This window comes from Symphodus melops (assembly GCF_947650265.1).
Source record: "Symphodus melops genome assembly, chromosome: 5".
Classification (NCBI taxonomy): Eukaryota; Metazoa; Chordata; class Actinopteri; order Labriformes; family Labridae; genus Symphodus; species Symphodus melops.
This window is the reverse complement of record NC_136695.1, coordinates 9,938,132-9,955,819: the sequence shown is the minus strand read 5'-3', so window position 1 is coordinate 9,955,819 and position 17,688 is coordinate 9,938,132. Positions and strand designations below refer to the sequence as shown.

Sequence of the window (17,688 nt, the reverse complement as noted above, 5' to 3'; positions counted from 1 at the left end):
CTTAACATTTATAACATATTCATCCATTTCTACCGGTGATGTTTTGGGTTTTTTTTGGAAAACATCATAGCTCACTGCCGTTCATGAATGACAGAATTTCCAATTGCACTTGAAGGCATCTTCACAACACAGCAGCCAGACTGGAGCAGGCGAAGGAGCTTTGGAGTTCATCGCAGGAAACACGCTTCCAAATTCCCTACGGAAACATGGAGGATCGTTTGTCCTTGTAGTCAACTGTTACACAAACACCTGGGAAGTCGGGGTAAGTGTTTGTGTTTCGTATTTTACCCTTAAAGTTAATCTTTTAACTTTCCTTACCGAAGTTGTTCCGGCCCCCCGTTCCATGGCAGATGTTAGAAGTTAGCATTACCGGGAATGTCGACGGCAAATACCAAGTCACCGACACGCGTAGAAATGTATTCATGTTTTATTACATGTTAATGTGTGCTTGCTAAATGGAAACTGTTGAACGTCCATGTGAATAATTAGCTTGTGTTTTTAAATACTTGCCCAAATGCGAACTAAAAATGAATGCTAATAATCAGCATGACTCCCTTGTTATTATTGATAGCATTGATGATGTTTAACTGCAGGCACTCTCAGTCACAGGACTAAAAGGTACACTTTAGTTGAAACGTCTTTCTTTACTTTAACCATTGATGTGGTAAAGTTAAGTAAACTCTTAAACTAGTAAAAGAAAAAAAAACTATAAACACAGTAGCCTTCAGTATTATATTTAGGACGTGACACTCCTTTTACTCTTAAAAGATGAAGTTGTTACATAAACGCCCCAAGTGCTGTTTTTTATAATACATATTTTAGTATACTGACAGCTAATGTAATAGATTAGTCCTGCACTTCTGATACTTTCATATACTGTACAGTATATTCATAGGGCTAGTATAATGTCTGGCATTAAAGGTGTGCTATGAGTGCATCAGCAAGCTCAGACTCATTCTGCTCAAACATCCTGGCTCTTTAGCATTTTCCACCCTCTTTAATGCATTCACTTCAAATCTCTACCAGGACTCTTTGAAGGTTGCTCTCTTTATTTAGTTATACTGATTCAAAACGGAACCTCTCAACTGAATTCCTGAGACCTCTAAGGAGCCGTAGAGGTGCCAAGAATAACTTCACTCTCAGTTTGATGAGCTTAAATGTGCCTGCCAGATGTCACACAAATAGGGTTGTAATTATTGGTGTTGTATGGCAGAAAGAATAAACCTATTTCTACTTTATTCACAGTGGGTCTCCTATCCTTCCATATGAATTATGGGAAAATTCAACCTTCTCCAGTGCCCAGTCGGTTTACTAAGCTGACCTCAGGAGAAATGAACTGTAGATGACATTGTGAGCTCAGGGAATTCAAAGCTTCGGCCAAAATATCCACACAGTGAGCCAAAAAAAGAAAGCTGTTCTACTTGGATTCACTCACGCACATTCCTTCCCAATCAGCCGCTGTAATGTTGATGCCAGGACCGCTGTGGGCCTGCCTGACTTTGATATGGGCGGGAAGCTCCAGTGCTCACAGCTTGTTTACCTGTGAGCCCATCAACGTGTTCCGATGCCTGGGGATGAACTACAACATGACCTTCTTTCCCAACATGATGGAGCACTACGACCAGGATGTGGCAGCCAGTAAGATGGAGGTGAGGTCTCATGATGACACAGACATTAATTCCCTTTAACTTGCAAATATCGGTCTTGCTGGGCTTTATTTAAATAGATGAATCAATACGTAAAATATGAAGCAACTTTTTCAACGCTTATCCTTTTCTTTTGGGTAGAACTCATAGATGAGGCTCGATTTGTGAAAGATCAGTGTTTGCCTTTTAATGGTGGTGCGTGATAATACAAGGGATCTGTGGATTAGAAGACACTGTAAAGTTGTCCTTCCAAAAAAACCCTCATAAATCTCAGATTTTTAATCATACTGTCCTCGGGAAAAAAAACTCTGATTCTCAGTTCAAATAGTTATTCAGGTCACATTTGAAGAGGATAATTATCATCCAAGATTGATTGCTTTGAAAAGTTCTGCTCGTGGCTCCAGTTGATTTTTCTGAAGAGCTGTTTGACTGAGCTATAAGAACATTGTGACAGTCATTGTCTCACCCTGTCTAAATACAGCAACATGTCTTAAAAATTATGTGAATATCGTGACCAAGAAGTAAGAGTTACACATTTGAACTTCCTAAATAGATTGCAAACATCATATTAAACATAACAAGGAGGCAAAAGTCTTCTGTGGCTCACTGTATGACCTGCAGCCCTGAGTTCATGTTCCAGTCAGTGATTCACCAATAAAGTTGATTGCACATCACTCAACAGCTGTAGCCCCGTATGCTCACCACAAAAATGTACATCTTGACACTGTTTTAACTATTACATAAAAAAAAAAAAAGATGTTTTATCCTCTATAAAAAGCTCTGAAACAAAATGCAAACTATCATTGTAAGTAGAGATGCACTGATACCACTTTATTTATTTTTTTTAAACGTTACGAGTACAGACAGGCAGGCAGAAGTACGGACGGACTCTCAGATCGAGTACAGTATCAAACACGGTGTCTGTGGCGTGACGACGGCTGGGAACATCGTAAACACTCAGAAGACCACGAGCTTCTCTTATGTTTACCACACACGGGTTGTCTTTTGACATTTTCTTCTCGCTTCTCTCCGTCTACCCGCTCAACTTCATCGGGGCGCAGTGAAGTGGTACCGGTGCCATTTTATCCGCATAGTTTTACATCAAATCTTATTTCAATAACAATCTTTCCACATGTAACTTTTGACACTGCGCTTGTTTTTAACATTCATTTCCACCAATGTTTGTCTTGTGTCTCTTCTCAGCAGGGAACTCGGCTTCTCTAGTTTTTGCAATATGTCTTGGCATTCCAGAAAGCCAGGGTTTGGGTTACACACATTTGGTGTCAGGGCATTGAGCTGCGATGTGTTGAAGGGAGTCTTTTGTGCGGCGTCTGGCAAAGGTAGCAGGCTAGCAGGTATCAGTGTTTTATTTCACTGCAAATTTTTGCCACAGGCAAACTTCATGGACTTTGTTGTGAACGGCCTTTTGATTTGTGGAGGACAGGGGGTGGGGGGAAGACACACCTCGTCTCACGCAAAGTCACCCAGCACAGCACAATGAGAGGACTCTCTGTTAATCACTCACTCATTGTACACTGTCTCACCTCCTCCTCGGCGCTGTCTCCCAGGTGACAGGATGACGCGCTCTGGCCTGGAGTCAACATCACATCGCTGTCTTTGAAAGCGTGCTGTGGTTTATCTAAAAGCCACGACGCTGGATTCAGGCAGACATGTTCTAGCCTGGGCTCAGTCAGGATCTTCTATCAGGAGCATTTTCCGGAGGAGGGCTAACCTTTTTTCCGGCCCTGTTCCCAGATTCCACAAGTATGACAGCTTCTGAAACAGATAGCTTTAATGTGATAGAGCCATGGACAAAGAAAAGTTGAAGTCGTAACGTTTTGATAAAAGTTTATAAATTATATTCTGACCTTTTATTTGTTTGTATTAAAGAACTTCAGCTGTTAATACCCTTCAGAGGATTTGACTTGATAAACCATGCTCCTGGTTGAAGTTTGTACAGTAACTCTAGCATGAGGCGGATAAAGGTCAGATTGTTGAGTAATGGGGAGCTCATTGAGAATGAGTCCAGAGACCTCCAGAGGAGAGAAACAAGGACACTCACTGTCAGCCACGGGCCTACTGCCAGACTGGGGAAAAAAAGAGCAGAGGAAACTTTGAATAGGTGACTGTGTTGTAGTGTGTGTGCGTGTGTGTGTGTGTGGGTCCTGTAAATATTTTCAGAAAAGACTGACGGGAATTGATTTGTTTTTGGGTGATTACATTCTCTGCACTTTAAACAAAGAACTCCCAAGACTCTTGAAATGTTACACATTGTGTTAGCGTGGTTCAGAGTGAAACACATCCTGAGGAAGTTGAAGCAGTTCGATCTGGATTTGTCTTACCTGGAGTGAAGTTGTGTATCGTGTTAGCTGTGTTTAATGTCATTGATAGATCTAGACATGTTGTGCTGTTGTCACATTTTTAGGTATACAAAAAACAACTATCAACAACTCTGTGCATTCCAGCCTTACTGGCCTGTCGACTGTTTACTCATTTCCTGCCACCTACTCCGCAGCCCCCCCCCCGCCCATCCTGAAGCCCTTCACCAATGTGTTGAAACGGAAGGCCGTGATTCCCAGCTGTTGAATGGACCCCTTTGTGTGGCTCCGTAGATTTCTGCAGAATAACAAAATGAAGCTAATTCTTTACGAGGGCAGTGATTCCCATTGTTTTTGATTGGATTTTATCTTTATTTTTTTTACCCCTTGCCAACAAGCACTACCACACATTGGATATCTATTATTACCAGCTCAACCTGAGTCTTTCTGTTCCACACTGCAGGCATCAGAGGTGAACATGAACAGTTTGAAAAGATGAAGCAAAAAAACATGTTTTCACATATGCAGTACTGACATTTTCAGGAGAGGCTGGAATTTCCCAAAGTTGTTATTCACATATGTCTCTCCCAGCGGGAAGTTCGGGGGGGGGGGGTGTTGGTTCAGGAGGCTGCGGTCATAATGTTTCAGATATTACCCCAACTTCACACAGAAATGTATTTGTGTATTTGTATGTCTGAATGAAACTGAGTTATGCCCACAGGGTTGACAATGCAATTTAAATGGGAAAAAGTAAACGTCTTTCAAATGTCGCATCTCCAGCGGTATTTTCATCATTGCTACTGTCAGCTTCAAATGAGCTATTATTTGGTCATGAAAACCAGTGTTGTTATATCTCTTGTATGTCTACTATGGACCCAGTGAGAACATTTTCAACTAAGGTCCAAGCATGCCAACAGCCTCTCACCGTCTCTATTTTGATGTTACGTATCCCTCCAGCCGTTCATGCCCCTGGTAAACCTGCGCTGCTCTCCAGATGTCCATCACTTCCTTTGCCAAGCATTTATCCCAGAATGCACCGAGGACAACCAGGTGATCGGCCCATGCCGAGAGCAGTGCCAAGCTGTTCTCTCCGACTGCGAGGAGAATATACGAATCTTTGGCATCACCTGGCCTCCAGAGCTACAGTGTGACAAGTAAGAAAATAGCCGTGACAGAAAATCGACCGACGCAACACCTCTTGACTCGTCGAAAACAGAATGTGATTTTTTTGTTTTTGTTTGTTTGTTTCTCCAGGTTGGAAACATGTGGCTTTCCAGATGATTTTGGACTTTCTGCAACCACCACAATGAGCCCCTCCTCAGCTAAGAGGGACCTCGGCTTCTGGTGTCCATTGCAGCTGAAGACCAAGCCGGGCCAAGGATCATCGTTCCTGGGTGCCCAGGACTGTTCTCCGCCGTGCTCCAACATGTACTTTAAACCCCATGATATTGAATTTGCAAAAAGCTTCATCGGCGTTTGCTCCATCATCTGCTTGGGCGCCACCCTCTTCACTTTCCTTACTTTCCTCATTGACGTTAAACGATTCCGCTACCCAGAGCGCCCAATCATCTTTTATGCTGTCTGCTACAGCTTTGTTTCCCTCATATACTTCATTGGTTTCCTGCTTGGGAACAACACAGCCTGCACCAAAGCAGCACACCCTAGTGGAGTGGATACAGTGGTGCTGGGCTCTCAGAGCAGAGGCTGCACTCTGCTTTTTATGCTGCTCTACTTCTTCTCCATTGCTGGAATCGTCTGGTGGGTAATACTCACCATCACCTGGTTCCTAGCAGCCGGACCTAAGTGGAGCTGTGAGGCCATCGAGAAGAAAGCGGTAATCTTTTGAAGACTTGTTTGTAAGAGGCAGAGATAGAAAGAGAATGTAGAATATACAAATCTCTCTCTATATATATATATATATAAAATGTGCAAAATGCAAGCTTTAGCAAGGAAATATGGAACAATGGTACAATGATACATTTGGAAAATCTGAATCTAGGTTTCCTCTGTCTTTAGGTGTGGTTCCACTCTGCTGCCTGGGGGATTCCTGGAGCGCTAACTGTCATGCTGCTAGCAATGAACAAGGTGGAAGGGGACAACATCAGCGGCGTCTGCTTCGTGGGGCTCTATGATCTGGACGCTTTGCGTTACTTTGTTCTGGCTCCTCTGTGCGTGGGCGTGGTAGTCGGCCTCTCTCTCATCCTGGCGGGCATCGTTTCCCTAAACAACGTCCGCCAGGTCATCCAGCACGACGAGCGCAACCAAGAGAAGCTGAAGAAGTTCATGATCCGAATCGGCATATTCAGCTGCCTCTACCTGGTGCCACTGGTCACGCTGTTAGCCTGCTACACCTATGAGCAGAGTCACCGTAGCATTTGGGAGAACACCTGGATCAATGACCGCTGTCAGGAGTACAGCATCCCCTGCTCCTATAAGGTGACCACTTAAGATCAAAGTATTCCAAGGAAACGATCCTCTATTTTTTTAATTTATTTTTTTTCAGACTTGTTTTTATAGTTATAGTCTAAGTTTTTATACCAGGTTTGGGAGATAGGACCGTTGATAGAGTCAGAAATTAGGGCGAGAGAGAGTGGGAAATGGCGTGCAGGAAAGGAGCCACAGGTAGGATTTGAAGCGGGGCTGCCTGCTTGCGAGGACTTTCGCCTTTGTAAATTAGGGAGCGCAGCGAACCACAAGCTGCTGGCACCCTCCTACTATCTTCTTCACTTATTGGTGCAGTTAGGATAACGTCAGTGTGTTTTATGGTTAACTAATAGGGAACGTTGTGTTAATGGTATAGTTTGTGTTTTTGTGTATGTGTGAAAAACTTTAAAAGCAATGTCAGTGCACGTATTCAAATGCTGATGCGCATGCTGAAAATATGCCAAAGAAAGGCAAAGTAAAACTAGCTCGGTCATTTGTTAAATGTGAGAGTCTGAAGCTTAAAGTGCTGAATCATCGTTTTTTTTCTCGTCCATTTTTTTAGGTTGCACACATCAACTAACAAAAAGTCTGTCTTACTTTACCACGTGTCTCCATGTTTCAGACAACAGAGCTCGAGCGTCCTGACCTCTCCCTGTTCCTGGTGAAGTACCTCATGACACTGGTGGTTGGAATATCTGCGGTGTTCTGGGTCAGCAGCAAAAAGACCTGCTCTGAGTGGGCTTACTTCTTTAACAGGACCCGAAAGAGAGAGTAAGACCGTATCTCCTATATAATATGTTCACATTCAGGTCACATCAGAAATAAAAGCGTATGACTACTCTCTCATGTTTTCTGACCAACAGTCCTATCAGTGAGAGCAGAAGGGTGCTCCAGGAGTCCTGCGAGTTCTTCCTCAAGCACAACAGCCGCGTCCAGCACAAGAAGAAACACTACAAGCCCAGCTCCCACAAGCTCAAGGTCATCTCTAAGTCAATGGGCACGAGCACTGGTGCTGCACCCACCAACGTTTGCACGGCACCCACCACAACCAATCAAGGAACATCTGTGCTGGGCAATCACGACGCCCATCGGCAAGGCTCTCTGTCTGAGGCCTCAAACAGGGAGCACCTTGACAGGGGCACCCCCAGCAGGAGCTCCAGAAGGGGGGAAAGGGGGAGAGACCGAGAGAGAGACAGGGAGAGGGGAGAGAGACGTAGCAAGGCGGGGAGCTCCAGTAAGATCAGCAGCCGCTCAGGGAGCATACACAGAGTCCCAGACGGGAGGTGAGTGAAACTGGTGTGAAATATGTTAGCTTGAATTGTTGCATGCTTTTTATTGTCTTTCTTTACAGCACAGGTGCAGGACTAAAATGAAGTGCGGTATTTCACACGTATAACAGACAAACCAATCTGCATGTGTTTTATCCTCTGGATTTCTTGTGTGCCATGACTGGTTAGGATGACTCCAAGGAACGAGCTGTCAGAGGTCAGGCAGATCCCGAGTGGACCGCAGCATCCAGCTTTAAACCTGTCAAAGAGCAGTGGCATCCAAGACACCACTCACCAGACGCCAGTGCATCAAGCAGCAGAGGAGAGCAAGGCGGAAAAGGACAGCAGCTGCAGAGAGTTTTGAAATGCGTCGGTGCATCCATCCATCCTTGAAACCACTCAGACAACAGTCCCAAATGATGCTGGATCAAAGAAAATACACTTATTACATCATCAAAGCTCCTTACATCATGTACCAATATGATTATTGGTTAGATTATGGTGACTGAATGTTCAGCCATGTAAATGTGGTATATCTAACAGAAGCTTCAGATCATCATTAAGTTCAGCAGTTTTCAGTTGACTGCTTTTTTTAAAATTAATGATAAACTATCTGAATGTTGCATTACAGCTGTGCACACACCTGGACATCTGTCAGCTCTCATTTAGTTTTGAAGCAGGCGTTAAACACTTCTGGACTACTGTTTTGTAGATTTGTAGCTCAATGGCATAGGATGCCTTATTTATGTAAATGTTCTATTTTTGTTTTTATCATTTTTTAGAACTTAAATCTTACACTGGACTGAGGTATATCACGTAAGGTCAACATATTACCAAACGTTCAGCTTAAGGAAAGTCTTCACCTGTGGTTATTTTTTTTTATGTCTTAATGTTCAAACTGGAGAGGTGGTTTATCTTTAAATGTCTTTTGCTACTTTACTCATCTTTTGCAAAAAGGACATTCTCTTGATATAGTTTGTTTGTAAACAATGTGGAACTTGTGTTTTTTGGTAGCTTCCACTTGCACTTCAGTTCAGTTGAGCAGAGATCTCTTCAAGAAGTGTCTTTTCAATTAGGCTAATGTATCGCTTTACACTATGCCTTCCTCAGAGTAGTTCCTCCTTTTCCAAGAACTTCAAAGAACCTACATTTGTCTTCTCTGTGTACATTTTTTTATGAATTTTAGTTAAAAAACGTACTTTTGGCTTTACACCATTTATCGTTAGAAGCACAAACTACTATTCAGTTTAAAAAGTCGTGAACACAAACGTAAACATGTTAGACTTTGTTCAGGGTTTATTTTGAACACATTTTTCTCAAAATACTTCCAGAACAACTTTTGTTTTAACAGCCCTTATGCTGCATTGTCTTTCCTGCTGTTAAAGGACTTTATGTAAGTATCTTATCGTTTGGGATCACAACACTATTCTAGTAACACTGATTAAAGAGGAATTCCTGTCTGTTATTTGATGTGCATACTGTATATTCTCATTCTGCATACAGTATGTGGCCTTTTTTGTATTTAGACTTAGTTAAGTTCTTCAGATTCTCTATACAATTTTCACATGTTTTTAATGTATTTTATATTGCTGCATATCCTGTCAGCTCAGTTTTGTATCAATCCAACTGAATTTTGAATAAAAAAAACCCCAATTAAATAATAAAATGGTTTGAGTCGTTAGTTAACACTTTTCGTTAAGACGAGCCAAAGAAAAGGGTCAATCTTGCAAAACGTTTAAAAAAAAAAGGGACAATATGTGGCACACTTGCACCCATTTGTTCCGCACATGTTCATCGTTAAGGATGCTCTGACTTAGTCGGGGGGTTTTTTTCCTCCTTAAAATTCGTTCTTGGGAGTTGACTGGCTCCTTTCTTCCTGCCCTGCCCTCTGCACGAGAGCTGTCTGGAGTTGAAGCCAAACTGTTGCTTCAGACCTCAGAAAGAGCTTTCAGTGGTTGTCGATTGTCTTTGGTACGATGTCTCCTCTTGTTGCCAGCCTGCTGCTCGTTATCTGCTTGGCGTTGCCTCTGTATGGCGTGGAAAAGGTGAGAAATAGAGGATACCGAAAGGATCCAGAAGCTGACAAGGTAAGAGAGAAAGTCAGCTGAGATAACGTTAACAAGAAAAGACGTGCGCTTTGGACAGTCTTTGCGCTTTCTAAAACGAGAAGTCACCGACACAAGGGCTTTCACGAAAATAAAATTGTGTTTTCAATTGTCTTTATTTGTCACATAGTACTTTTTTAAAATCCTTAATGCAGCTGTATTAACATTAGCATGTTATATTCTCAAACTCATCCCTTCATCTTTCTGGTGTAAATTTCTGTTTGCTGTTTTAAACAAGGACTTTTCTAAGATAAGTAATAGGCTATGATGATTATATTCATGAGCTGCATGCTGGCTTGTTGTAGCCTTTATAACGAATGGTTATGAAAAACGGTAGGTTTTTTTATGCAGACCTACAGATAGTTCTCTGTGATTCCAGGTTTTGCGGCTCTCAAAATGCCTGAGTGGACAGAGAGAAACCCCCTAAGGAAGTCGGGGTCTGGTTCCTGATGTCTTTGTCTTTTTCGTGTTATTTATTTTGTTAACCTTCCAGTTCGAAGAAGTTCTGATTTACTCTGGTTGGCATGGAAATTGTAAATGACATAATAAAGTTGCAAAGTTTTTTCTAAAATTCGGGGGGGGGGGGCAATCATTCAAATCCCTATTCTTGTGTTTAAATTACATAAAACCAAGGGGAACAAAGTGGCACACATTCACCTCTAATCTCTTGGGATTTAAATGAATGTGAAACTTTTGTTTATGTTGCTTGGACATGATGACCTTCCATAGGGATCCATTGGCATCTAACTACCCCCTCCCCCCTAGCCTTTAAAAAAATATATATATTTATTTTGACAACTATAGAGCTCGACTCTCCATAATCCCTTAGAGCACAAAGAGAATTGCAGAAGTGTGTAATGGTAATGCATGTCATGTTAACATCTGTATCTAGTGTACTGGAAATGATGCAGAAAAGCGAAACTGCACTTCCCACTCTGAAGAAAGAGGATCACCTTATTCGAAACAAATGGTAGGCCTGATCATAAAATCCTATGTGCAACATCTCTAGATCCTCTAAAATGAGCAACTCTCAAAGCCAAGCATTATACCCACGCTCGGCATGCTCCAGGAGAGCTGCAGTCCTGCTTCAGTGCTGACAAATGCATGAAGAGCTACTAATTCATCCGCATTTTGTGGAAAATGCAGCCTTTAAGCTTCAGTTACAGTTACAGTAAGCGACTGTGTGCTTCTACCAGTCAGAGGAGCTGGATTTTAATTCAGGGTGGCATTTTTTTCCACTATAGAAATAGCAGACTGGTAGCAAATGTAAAATTCAGCTGTGCAGCTGAATTCACAGAGGGTCGATTCATTGGTTTGCTTTGAAATGTCTCCAAAAGTCCAACCCATAATAAAATACTCAGATGTTTTCTTACTTAATATCAACCAAAGGGATTCAGCTGATTTTCTCTAAACTAAGGTGCATGAAAGACTTGGCTCATTTTTGTTGATGACAAATTCCAGGTCTATTATAGCACATGCACCAACCCTAGATCCATTGGACTTTGCAGTTTCCTATAGAGACAATGACCTCACATCTGAGGTTGCTCCAGCATTTCAGCCACTTAATGACTAAAACAGGCTCTCAACCATCTGTTGCCATTACCAGCCACTATGAGATTACTGTAATTCTCCCTGCATTTAAGACCAAGCTCAAGTTAGAGTTTCAGACTTTATGGACTGAAGTTCAGACAAGATGTGAAACTGTATTCAAAGTTCTTTGTTTTTTTGCATGGGGACTTTTTCTTGTCTTAATACTCTTTGGCCATGTGCCCTGTAACTGCTCCCCAGCTGCTGAGCAAGGGGGCAGAAAAGGAAAGCACAGATTAACATCTAATCCTTTTGGCATCATTGTTTGCTTAAGGGCAGGAAATAACTTTACATGTCAGTTTCTGTCTGTATTGTATTCAGGGAATAAGTACAATATGACAACTACAGATCAAATACATCTTTAACTAAAAGAGTTTCAACAGCTACACACTTTGTTTTCAAAGAAAAGAATACACAACGTGATCTTGGCTCTCCATTGTTTCTATCTCTGTCTGTGGTAGGAAAGTTTTGGCAAGCTCCCTCGTCTCTATGTGTTTTCTGTGAGTCAGCTTGAGAAAGACCTGTGTAATCATAGTCGAAGATTCAGCTGGACAATGAATCACACGGAGGGCTGTGTGGCCAGACTCCCACTAATTTAGGTTGTCACCAAGTTTTCAGTTCTTCATTAACACACAATCTTTCATTCACTTTTCGGGCGCATGGTTGCTGACTCTGTCGCTTTTCCTTGGTTTGAATCCCAGCTGTATTTGCACTTATTTCAGCTAAGTGGTGCTGTAATTGTTTACATGACGGGTTAATGGTTGTAAACTGGTAGCCTTCAGGTGTTAGTGGTGCATGCAGCCCAAACTGGGACTTCTCCCAACAGAAGAGGGAGAAAATACTTCACAAGAAAGAATTCAAATGGAGTTTTTTTTTTTTTTTTCTACTTTTATTACTTACTTTTATATACTACTTACTTTTTTTCAGTTTGGCAGTTGCATGCAGGGTCCAGCAGGCACCCCTGGCAGAGAGGGTAATCCAGGAACCAATGGCATCCCAGGTACACCAGGCATACCTGGTCGTGATGGGCTCAAAGGTGAGAAAGGAGAGTGTATCAACGAGATCTTTGAGGAGCCATGGAGGCCCAACTACAAGCAGTGTGCCTGGAACTCTCTGAATTATGGAATCGACCTGGGTAAAGTAGCTGTAAGTATCTTGATACAGTGTATTAGTGTTCTGAAGATTGTGGCTATTAATAGCAGGCAAATTACAAATGGAAGTGTGGAAGTGGCAACATTTCTCGATGGTGTGTTGCAGGACTGTACATTCACTAAGCTGCGTTCAGACAGCGCCCTGAGAGTCCTCTTCAGTGGTTCCCTCAGACTGAAGTGTAAAAATGCATGCTGCCAGAGATGGTACTTTACCTTCAATGGAGCAGAATGCACAGGACCCCTGCCCATAGAGTCAATCATCTACTTAGACCAAGGAAGTCCTGAGCTCAACTCAACCATCAACATCCATAGAACATCCTCAGGTATGAATGTAGTCAAAAGCTTTGTTACCCAACAGTTGATGTGTACCAACAATTTTCCCTCGAGCTACATAAAGTTAGAACAAGCAACATTATTTAAACATGTTAGGCAATATGTGTATTTGCTTTATAGATGTGAGAGAAATATGTTACTTTAGCAGTTGTGTTTAAACTACAACACATGAAGTTCGCCTTGCTTTGTCCAACATTTTAAAAAAAAATCAGCTTAACAGCATCACATAATTATGTTAGTGTTTTTTTTCCTATAACTTAAGTCAGTTTTATATAACAGACAACTGCTATTTTTTATAGGTGGTTATGTGCTGGACTATGTTTAATCCAGAAGCAGTGACAGCCTATTTTTAAAATAAAATCAAACTTTTCCAACCCAGTATTGGAAAGTCCAGGTTAGGCTGCAGGCAGATTTGGTTTTCCCTCAAATCCATTTGTCATCTTAAATTTTTTCTCCAGTTGAAGGGCTGTGTGAGGGCATCAAAGCAGGCTTGGTGGACGTCGCTGTGTGGGTGGGAACCTGTGCCGACTACCCCAGAGGGGACGCATCTACAGGGTGGAATTCAGTGTCCAGGATTATCATTGAGGAACTGCCCAAATAAAATAAAGCATGTTCTAAGAAAGGGAGGGACAAGTCTCGTTGGTATAACAGTATGTTATCATGCTCTCCAAAATGATCAGGTATGGTTAGCTGAGGCGTCACAACATCACTGATGGTAACTTGAATGTTTTATTGTTTTGTTTAAATACCATAGTAGTCGCCAGGCATATAAACAAGAATACTGTGTCATTCAGTCTACCAGAAATAACATTGTACTGTAGCTTCTCTGATTGTGGGTGCTATTGGTACACAGTCACCAATCAACATACGTGACATGACACTGACATTTCAATTCTGTCCTCATATGACCTGTTTTATTCATTATTACTGTCAATAAAGTCATCTTTATTAAAGATTGTACCTCAAACTACTACTTCTTTTTGTTTAAAAGCTTTGAATTAAGATGCACTGGATTCAGTGTAGTCTCAAATATTACATTGAAAGTATTTCACGAGACAAACTCGAGACAAAAAATAAATCTTTGTTAAGCAATGCACTGAAAGTGGAAATTCTGAAAATCTAAACAAAAATACAAGTTTTGAAAAATGTACTGGCGTGTTTGGAAAAAAAAAGGCCTTCATTGCTGTTGTCTGTTTACATGAAGAAAGAAATCATTTAAAAGGAGAAAAAAGAACATAATGAATACATGCAAATGGAAACCTGAGAAGATATCTCATGACTGTTGATAATCTGTTTTTCATATTTCAGCATGTCTCTTTTTCTGCTGCTAGAAAACATTTAATGTAAACAACTGTGATGAAACATTTGTCAGCCTCCACTCACTGGGCATAAAAACGCTGATCGATGCTTCACAAAAACAAAAGATTGACAACAGGCAGCATGTCCTTTGGCATCCATTAAAACACACTTTTTCCCAGAAGTCAAAAGTGTTTGCAAAGCCTCTGAATCAGAGGCAAATTTCATCTCAGGCACCATTCCATTTCACTTAAATAGTTGGTGTTCACATAAAAATTCCACCGTTGAGTCTGTTGCTCAGTCTTTCAACATTCTCATTCATTGTCAGTGCAAAAGAATGCTTCACACACCAGCACATGCACATACAGCACTGAGAATTCAGCTTCATTGTGATGCTAAGGCGGTCAGTGTGAGCTCAGAGTGTTTGCAGCAGGCGCCCATGCCACACTTTTAGGCCTCATTTATTTTGTTCCAGAAGGAGACGAGACACATTTTCATAAACCACAAATGTGATACAGCAAGCGGGTGTGACACGAATCAAGTTGGGGATGATGCCTTTATAGAAACCAATGGCGCCTTCATTCCTGCAGGGACGGGGAAAAAAATGACCATGACTTAAAAAGGGACACAAATTGTTCAAAAGGCATATAACAGAGTGTACTAGTATCATACCTCCATGTCCGTCCGATTACATCAATAACTCCATTGTATCTATTGTGCTGGTCTTGCAGGCGAGCTCGCACAACCTGATATGGGTACGTTGTGGCCACAGCAAATATTTTGGATAATGCTGCCATTGTGATATATTCCAAAGCATTCTGTGTACATAGATAAACAGTTGGGTTGGGGGGGAGAGAAAATGGAGAAGAGTGGAAAAAGTGATGAGTCACTTTTAAGCTACTTATCTAAAAACTCACTCTTATTAAAACTCAAAGTTCCAAGCTTTAGATCGGAGTTTTATTTCACAGTAAAACATATTTCCAGACTGTTTGTGGCTCATGGGGTTAATGACTCACCAGCTTTGCATCTGAAGGCACTTTCCTGTATTTGTTGTAGTCTCTCTTTAACTCCTCGTAGGCCATGAACTGCAATGCTCCATGGGATGTGCCGAACAGACCGGGAACATAACCCTTTAACAAGAAGAGTGTTTTAATTCTATTGTCATTTAACAATCAGGTACACAGTGATGTGTTGTCTTTAAGTTGCCCTCTAAACTGTGTATGTAGCGATCTGCCTTATCCAATACTTTGATTCATGTTTTTAAAAATGCTTACACAATTGCCTTGAAAAGAAAAAGCTAAATGATGCTTACACATGCTGAATGTTCTTACAGTGTTTTCTGAATGAACACTGACAGCTTTTGTTATTTAGGATGAGGTTATCCACAAAAGCAAATATGAACTGGCAATGCCCTCTAGTGGTAATTTATGAACCAACAAAAATATATGTAGCCGTATGAAATAAGAGACAATGGCTGTTGTTTTAATACCTCCACTAAGCAGTCCTGTTGTTTGAAACAAAAATGCATTTTCAAGTTAAAGAAAAAAAAAAACAGACTAAGGACTTACCTTGTATAGTCCAGGCACTCCCTCATGGCGGTAGATCTTGACCAGAGCATCTAGCATTCCCTTGTACTGTTTACCGGATGGATCAGCATTGTACTGCAACACCAGCCGGGTCTTGGTCACCCAGATTGGGTTTGTTATGGTGAGTGTTATGATGCCTGGGTGAAACAGGTTTGTTAGATAAATATTTGCTAAGATATGCAGTAAGCTAAATGTGCACTTTGTGAATGTATGTGGCTCAAACTTCAGATCCGGTGTGATTCAGTAACCCCACAAACAAATACAAGGACAGTGTTTTAAAACAGTGTTTTAAATAAAGCTGTCTGCAAATGTATAGTAATATTTGATCAAAATACGAGGAAGGCAACAGCCACCACTCCTCCTCTCCACCCTTGGGATACGATATTGACTTCCGTTTACTCAAACAGCTTATAAATGCAATATTTAAACCATACACAGAATATTTAAAAACTGGCTCATTCCCAAAACTGGGCAAGTGTGCCTAATAAAACCCTGCAGACTAAGGGCTTAAAATGCGTTTCTTCTATTGTTTACACTAGCTACAAAGCAACTAAACTTTTTTCATTTTGCCAGCAGGAAGCAAATATATGCGACCCTGTGCGAGCAGAGTGGACAGAAGGGTTATCTGCCTCCTGTCTGCGAGGGCCAGCTCGGGGCAGTTCTGTCTGGCCATGTGTTTTTTGGGCTGATAGTGTGTCAGCAGAGCAACACGTAGTACCTACCTGCTCCAGCTGCAGACACCAGGTGCTCTGTGGCGCTCAATTCTGTTTGACGACCCTCCTTTGTGTAGCCTTTGATTGCATTGTAGCTGTAAGAGAGAGTGGGATGCAGAATGTGTTTTAAAGTCAAAGCATTAAATATCAAGATGCACGCATGATAAAATAGAGTGACAGCTTATTGCTTACGTACAACAAGAAGTAGAGACCCCAAGATGCTCCAGCACCCCACACGTTAGGTGTCACTCCTTGGTAGAGTCCTCTTAGTCCCTCCTGCTGCCAAACACTCTTCATACAGTGCATGATGCCACTGTACTTAGGTCTTAACACTAATCCATCACTCACTGCAGTGTAAAAACAAATACGACACGTGATTACTCAGGACGTCTAATACTTCTTCATGTTATCAAGTTAAGCCAAAGACATGTTGAAGTGCTGTATGGAACATCAATTATAAAGTGTATGTTCTCACATACGTGTTGAACATATGGTGGGATGAGGAAATGAAACGAGTGATTTCCCGTAAAATAGCTCTGAGCTGAACAGAAACATCCATGTTTCATTTAAATCGAATGACCTAATTGCATTACACAATTATCACGATCATCATCATACTGTACCTGCAAACCTGATTTTGACCAGATCCAGAGGGTGAAGCACCAGTGTTGACACAACTCCTCCACTGAGTCCCGCGACTAGGTTTCCTATCTTCACATGGCTAAAGACCTGCTGGACATGTCCGCCTAAAGACCGAGCTGGAGCGACTGGACCGGACAGTCCTGTCTCGGTTCCGTGATTCGGAGCAGACCCCATGTTTGTGGATATTTGCCTCAGCTAGCTGCTGTCAGCTTGTCGCTCCTACTAAAATTATTTAAGGCTGCAATCTGACTGATGCAAGTCAAAAACAGAGCATACACACGTGACTAACTTCTTAAAATGTCCTTATGTTCAATGCATCTGAACCACGTTGTTGACATGCGGTTACACTCCATGACTGTAGTAAAATTATCCAAAATGTCAAGCAGCAGCGCAAATGCTCGACCTTGCTCCTAACGCCATTTTTACAGACTTAAAAGAAGTGAGTCCGGTCGGAACCTTCAAAATAAAACACAGCCTGAGTGACCAAAATTGAAGCATATTTCGTTCGTTCTACAGATGAATGTATTATTTTTCATTGGATCATTTTATCATAATGATGCTTAGCTACATTAGTCTGCGCAAATGTATGGTTCCTCAAAAATTGAATATTTTGAAAACC

General features: G+C 41.6%; 3 protein-coding genes across 6 annotated transcripts; 2 read left to right on the top strand and 1 right to left on the bottom strand.

Moving 5' to 3' along the window:
• Positions 1-120: 120 nt before the first annotated feature.
• fzd6 (frizzled class receptor 6) lies at positions 121-8,666 on the top strand. The gene is made up of 8 exons (XM_079343465.1): positions 121-262; positions 1,246-1,649; positions 4,922-5,118; positions 5,219-5,798; positions 5,981-6,400; positions 7,011-7,159; positions 7,252-7,671; positions 7,846-8,666. Exons 2-8 carry the CDS (start codon positions 1,464-1,466, stop codon positions 8,018-8,020), a joined length of 2,127 nt encoding a protein of 708 aa, XP_079199591.1. The 5' UTR covers positions 121-262; positions 1,246-1,463; the 3' UTR covers positions 8,021-8,666.
• Positions 8,667-9,429: 763 nt separating this feature from the next.
• On the top strand, positions 9,430-13,805 carry LOC306823712 (collagen triple helix repeat-containing protein 1-like). 4 transcript variants are annotated; one of them, XM_079343476.1, is made up of 5 exons: positions 9,430-9,701; positions 10,654-10,731; positions 12,276-12,494; positions 12,606-12,822; positions 13,291-13,805. In XM_079343476.1, exons 1-5 carry the CDS (start codon positions 9,633-9,635, stop codon positions 13,431-13,433), a joined length of 726 nt encoding a protein of 241 aa, XP_079199602.1. In that variant the 5' UTR covers positions 9,430-9,632; the 3' UTR covers positions 13,434-13,805. The 4 variants fall into 4 exon arrangements, with proteins under 4 accessions (XP_079199602.1, XP_079199601.1, XP_079199604.1 ...); XM_079343475.1 differs by having other exon boundaries at positions 9,430-9,743; XM_079343478.1 differs by lacking the exon at positions 10,654-10,731 and having other exon boundaries at positions 9,434-9,701.
• LOC306823711 (solute carrier family 25 member 32-like) lies at positions 13,719-17,526 on the bottom strand. Its single transcript, XM_079343474.1, has 7 exons — positions 17,051-17,526; positions 16,624-16,774; positions 16,437-16,522; positions 15,697-15,851; positions 15,145-15,258; positions 14,801-14,946; positions 13,719-14,712 (listed from the first exon to the last, which is right to left on the bottom strand). The coding sequence occupies exons 1-7, from the start codon at positions 17,241-17,243 to the stop codon at positions 14,586-14,588; spliced, it is 972 nt and encodes a 323-aa protein (XP_079199600.1). The 5' UTR covers positions 17,244-17,526; the 3' UTR covers positions 13,719-14,585.
• Between the last annotated feature and the right edge of the window lie 162 nt (positions 17,527-17,688).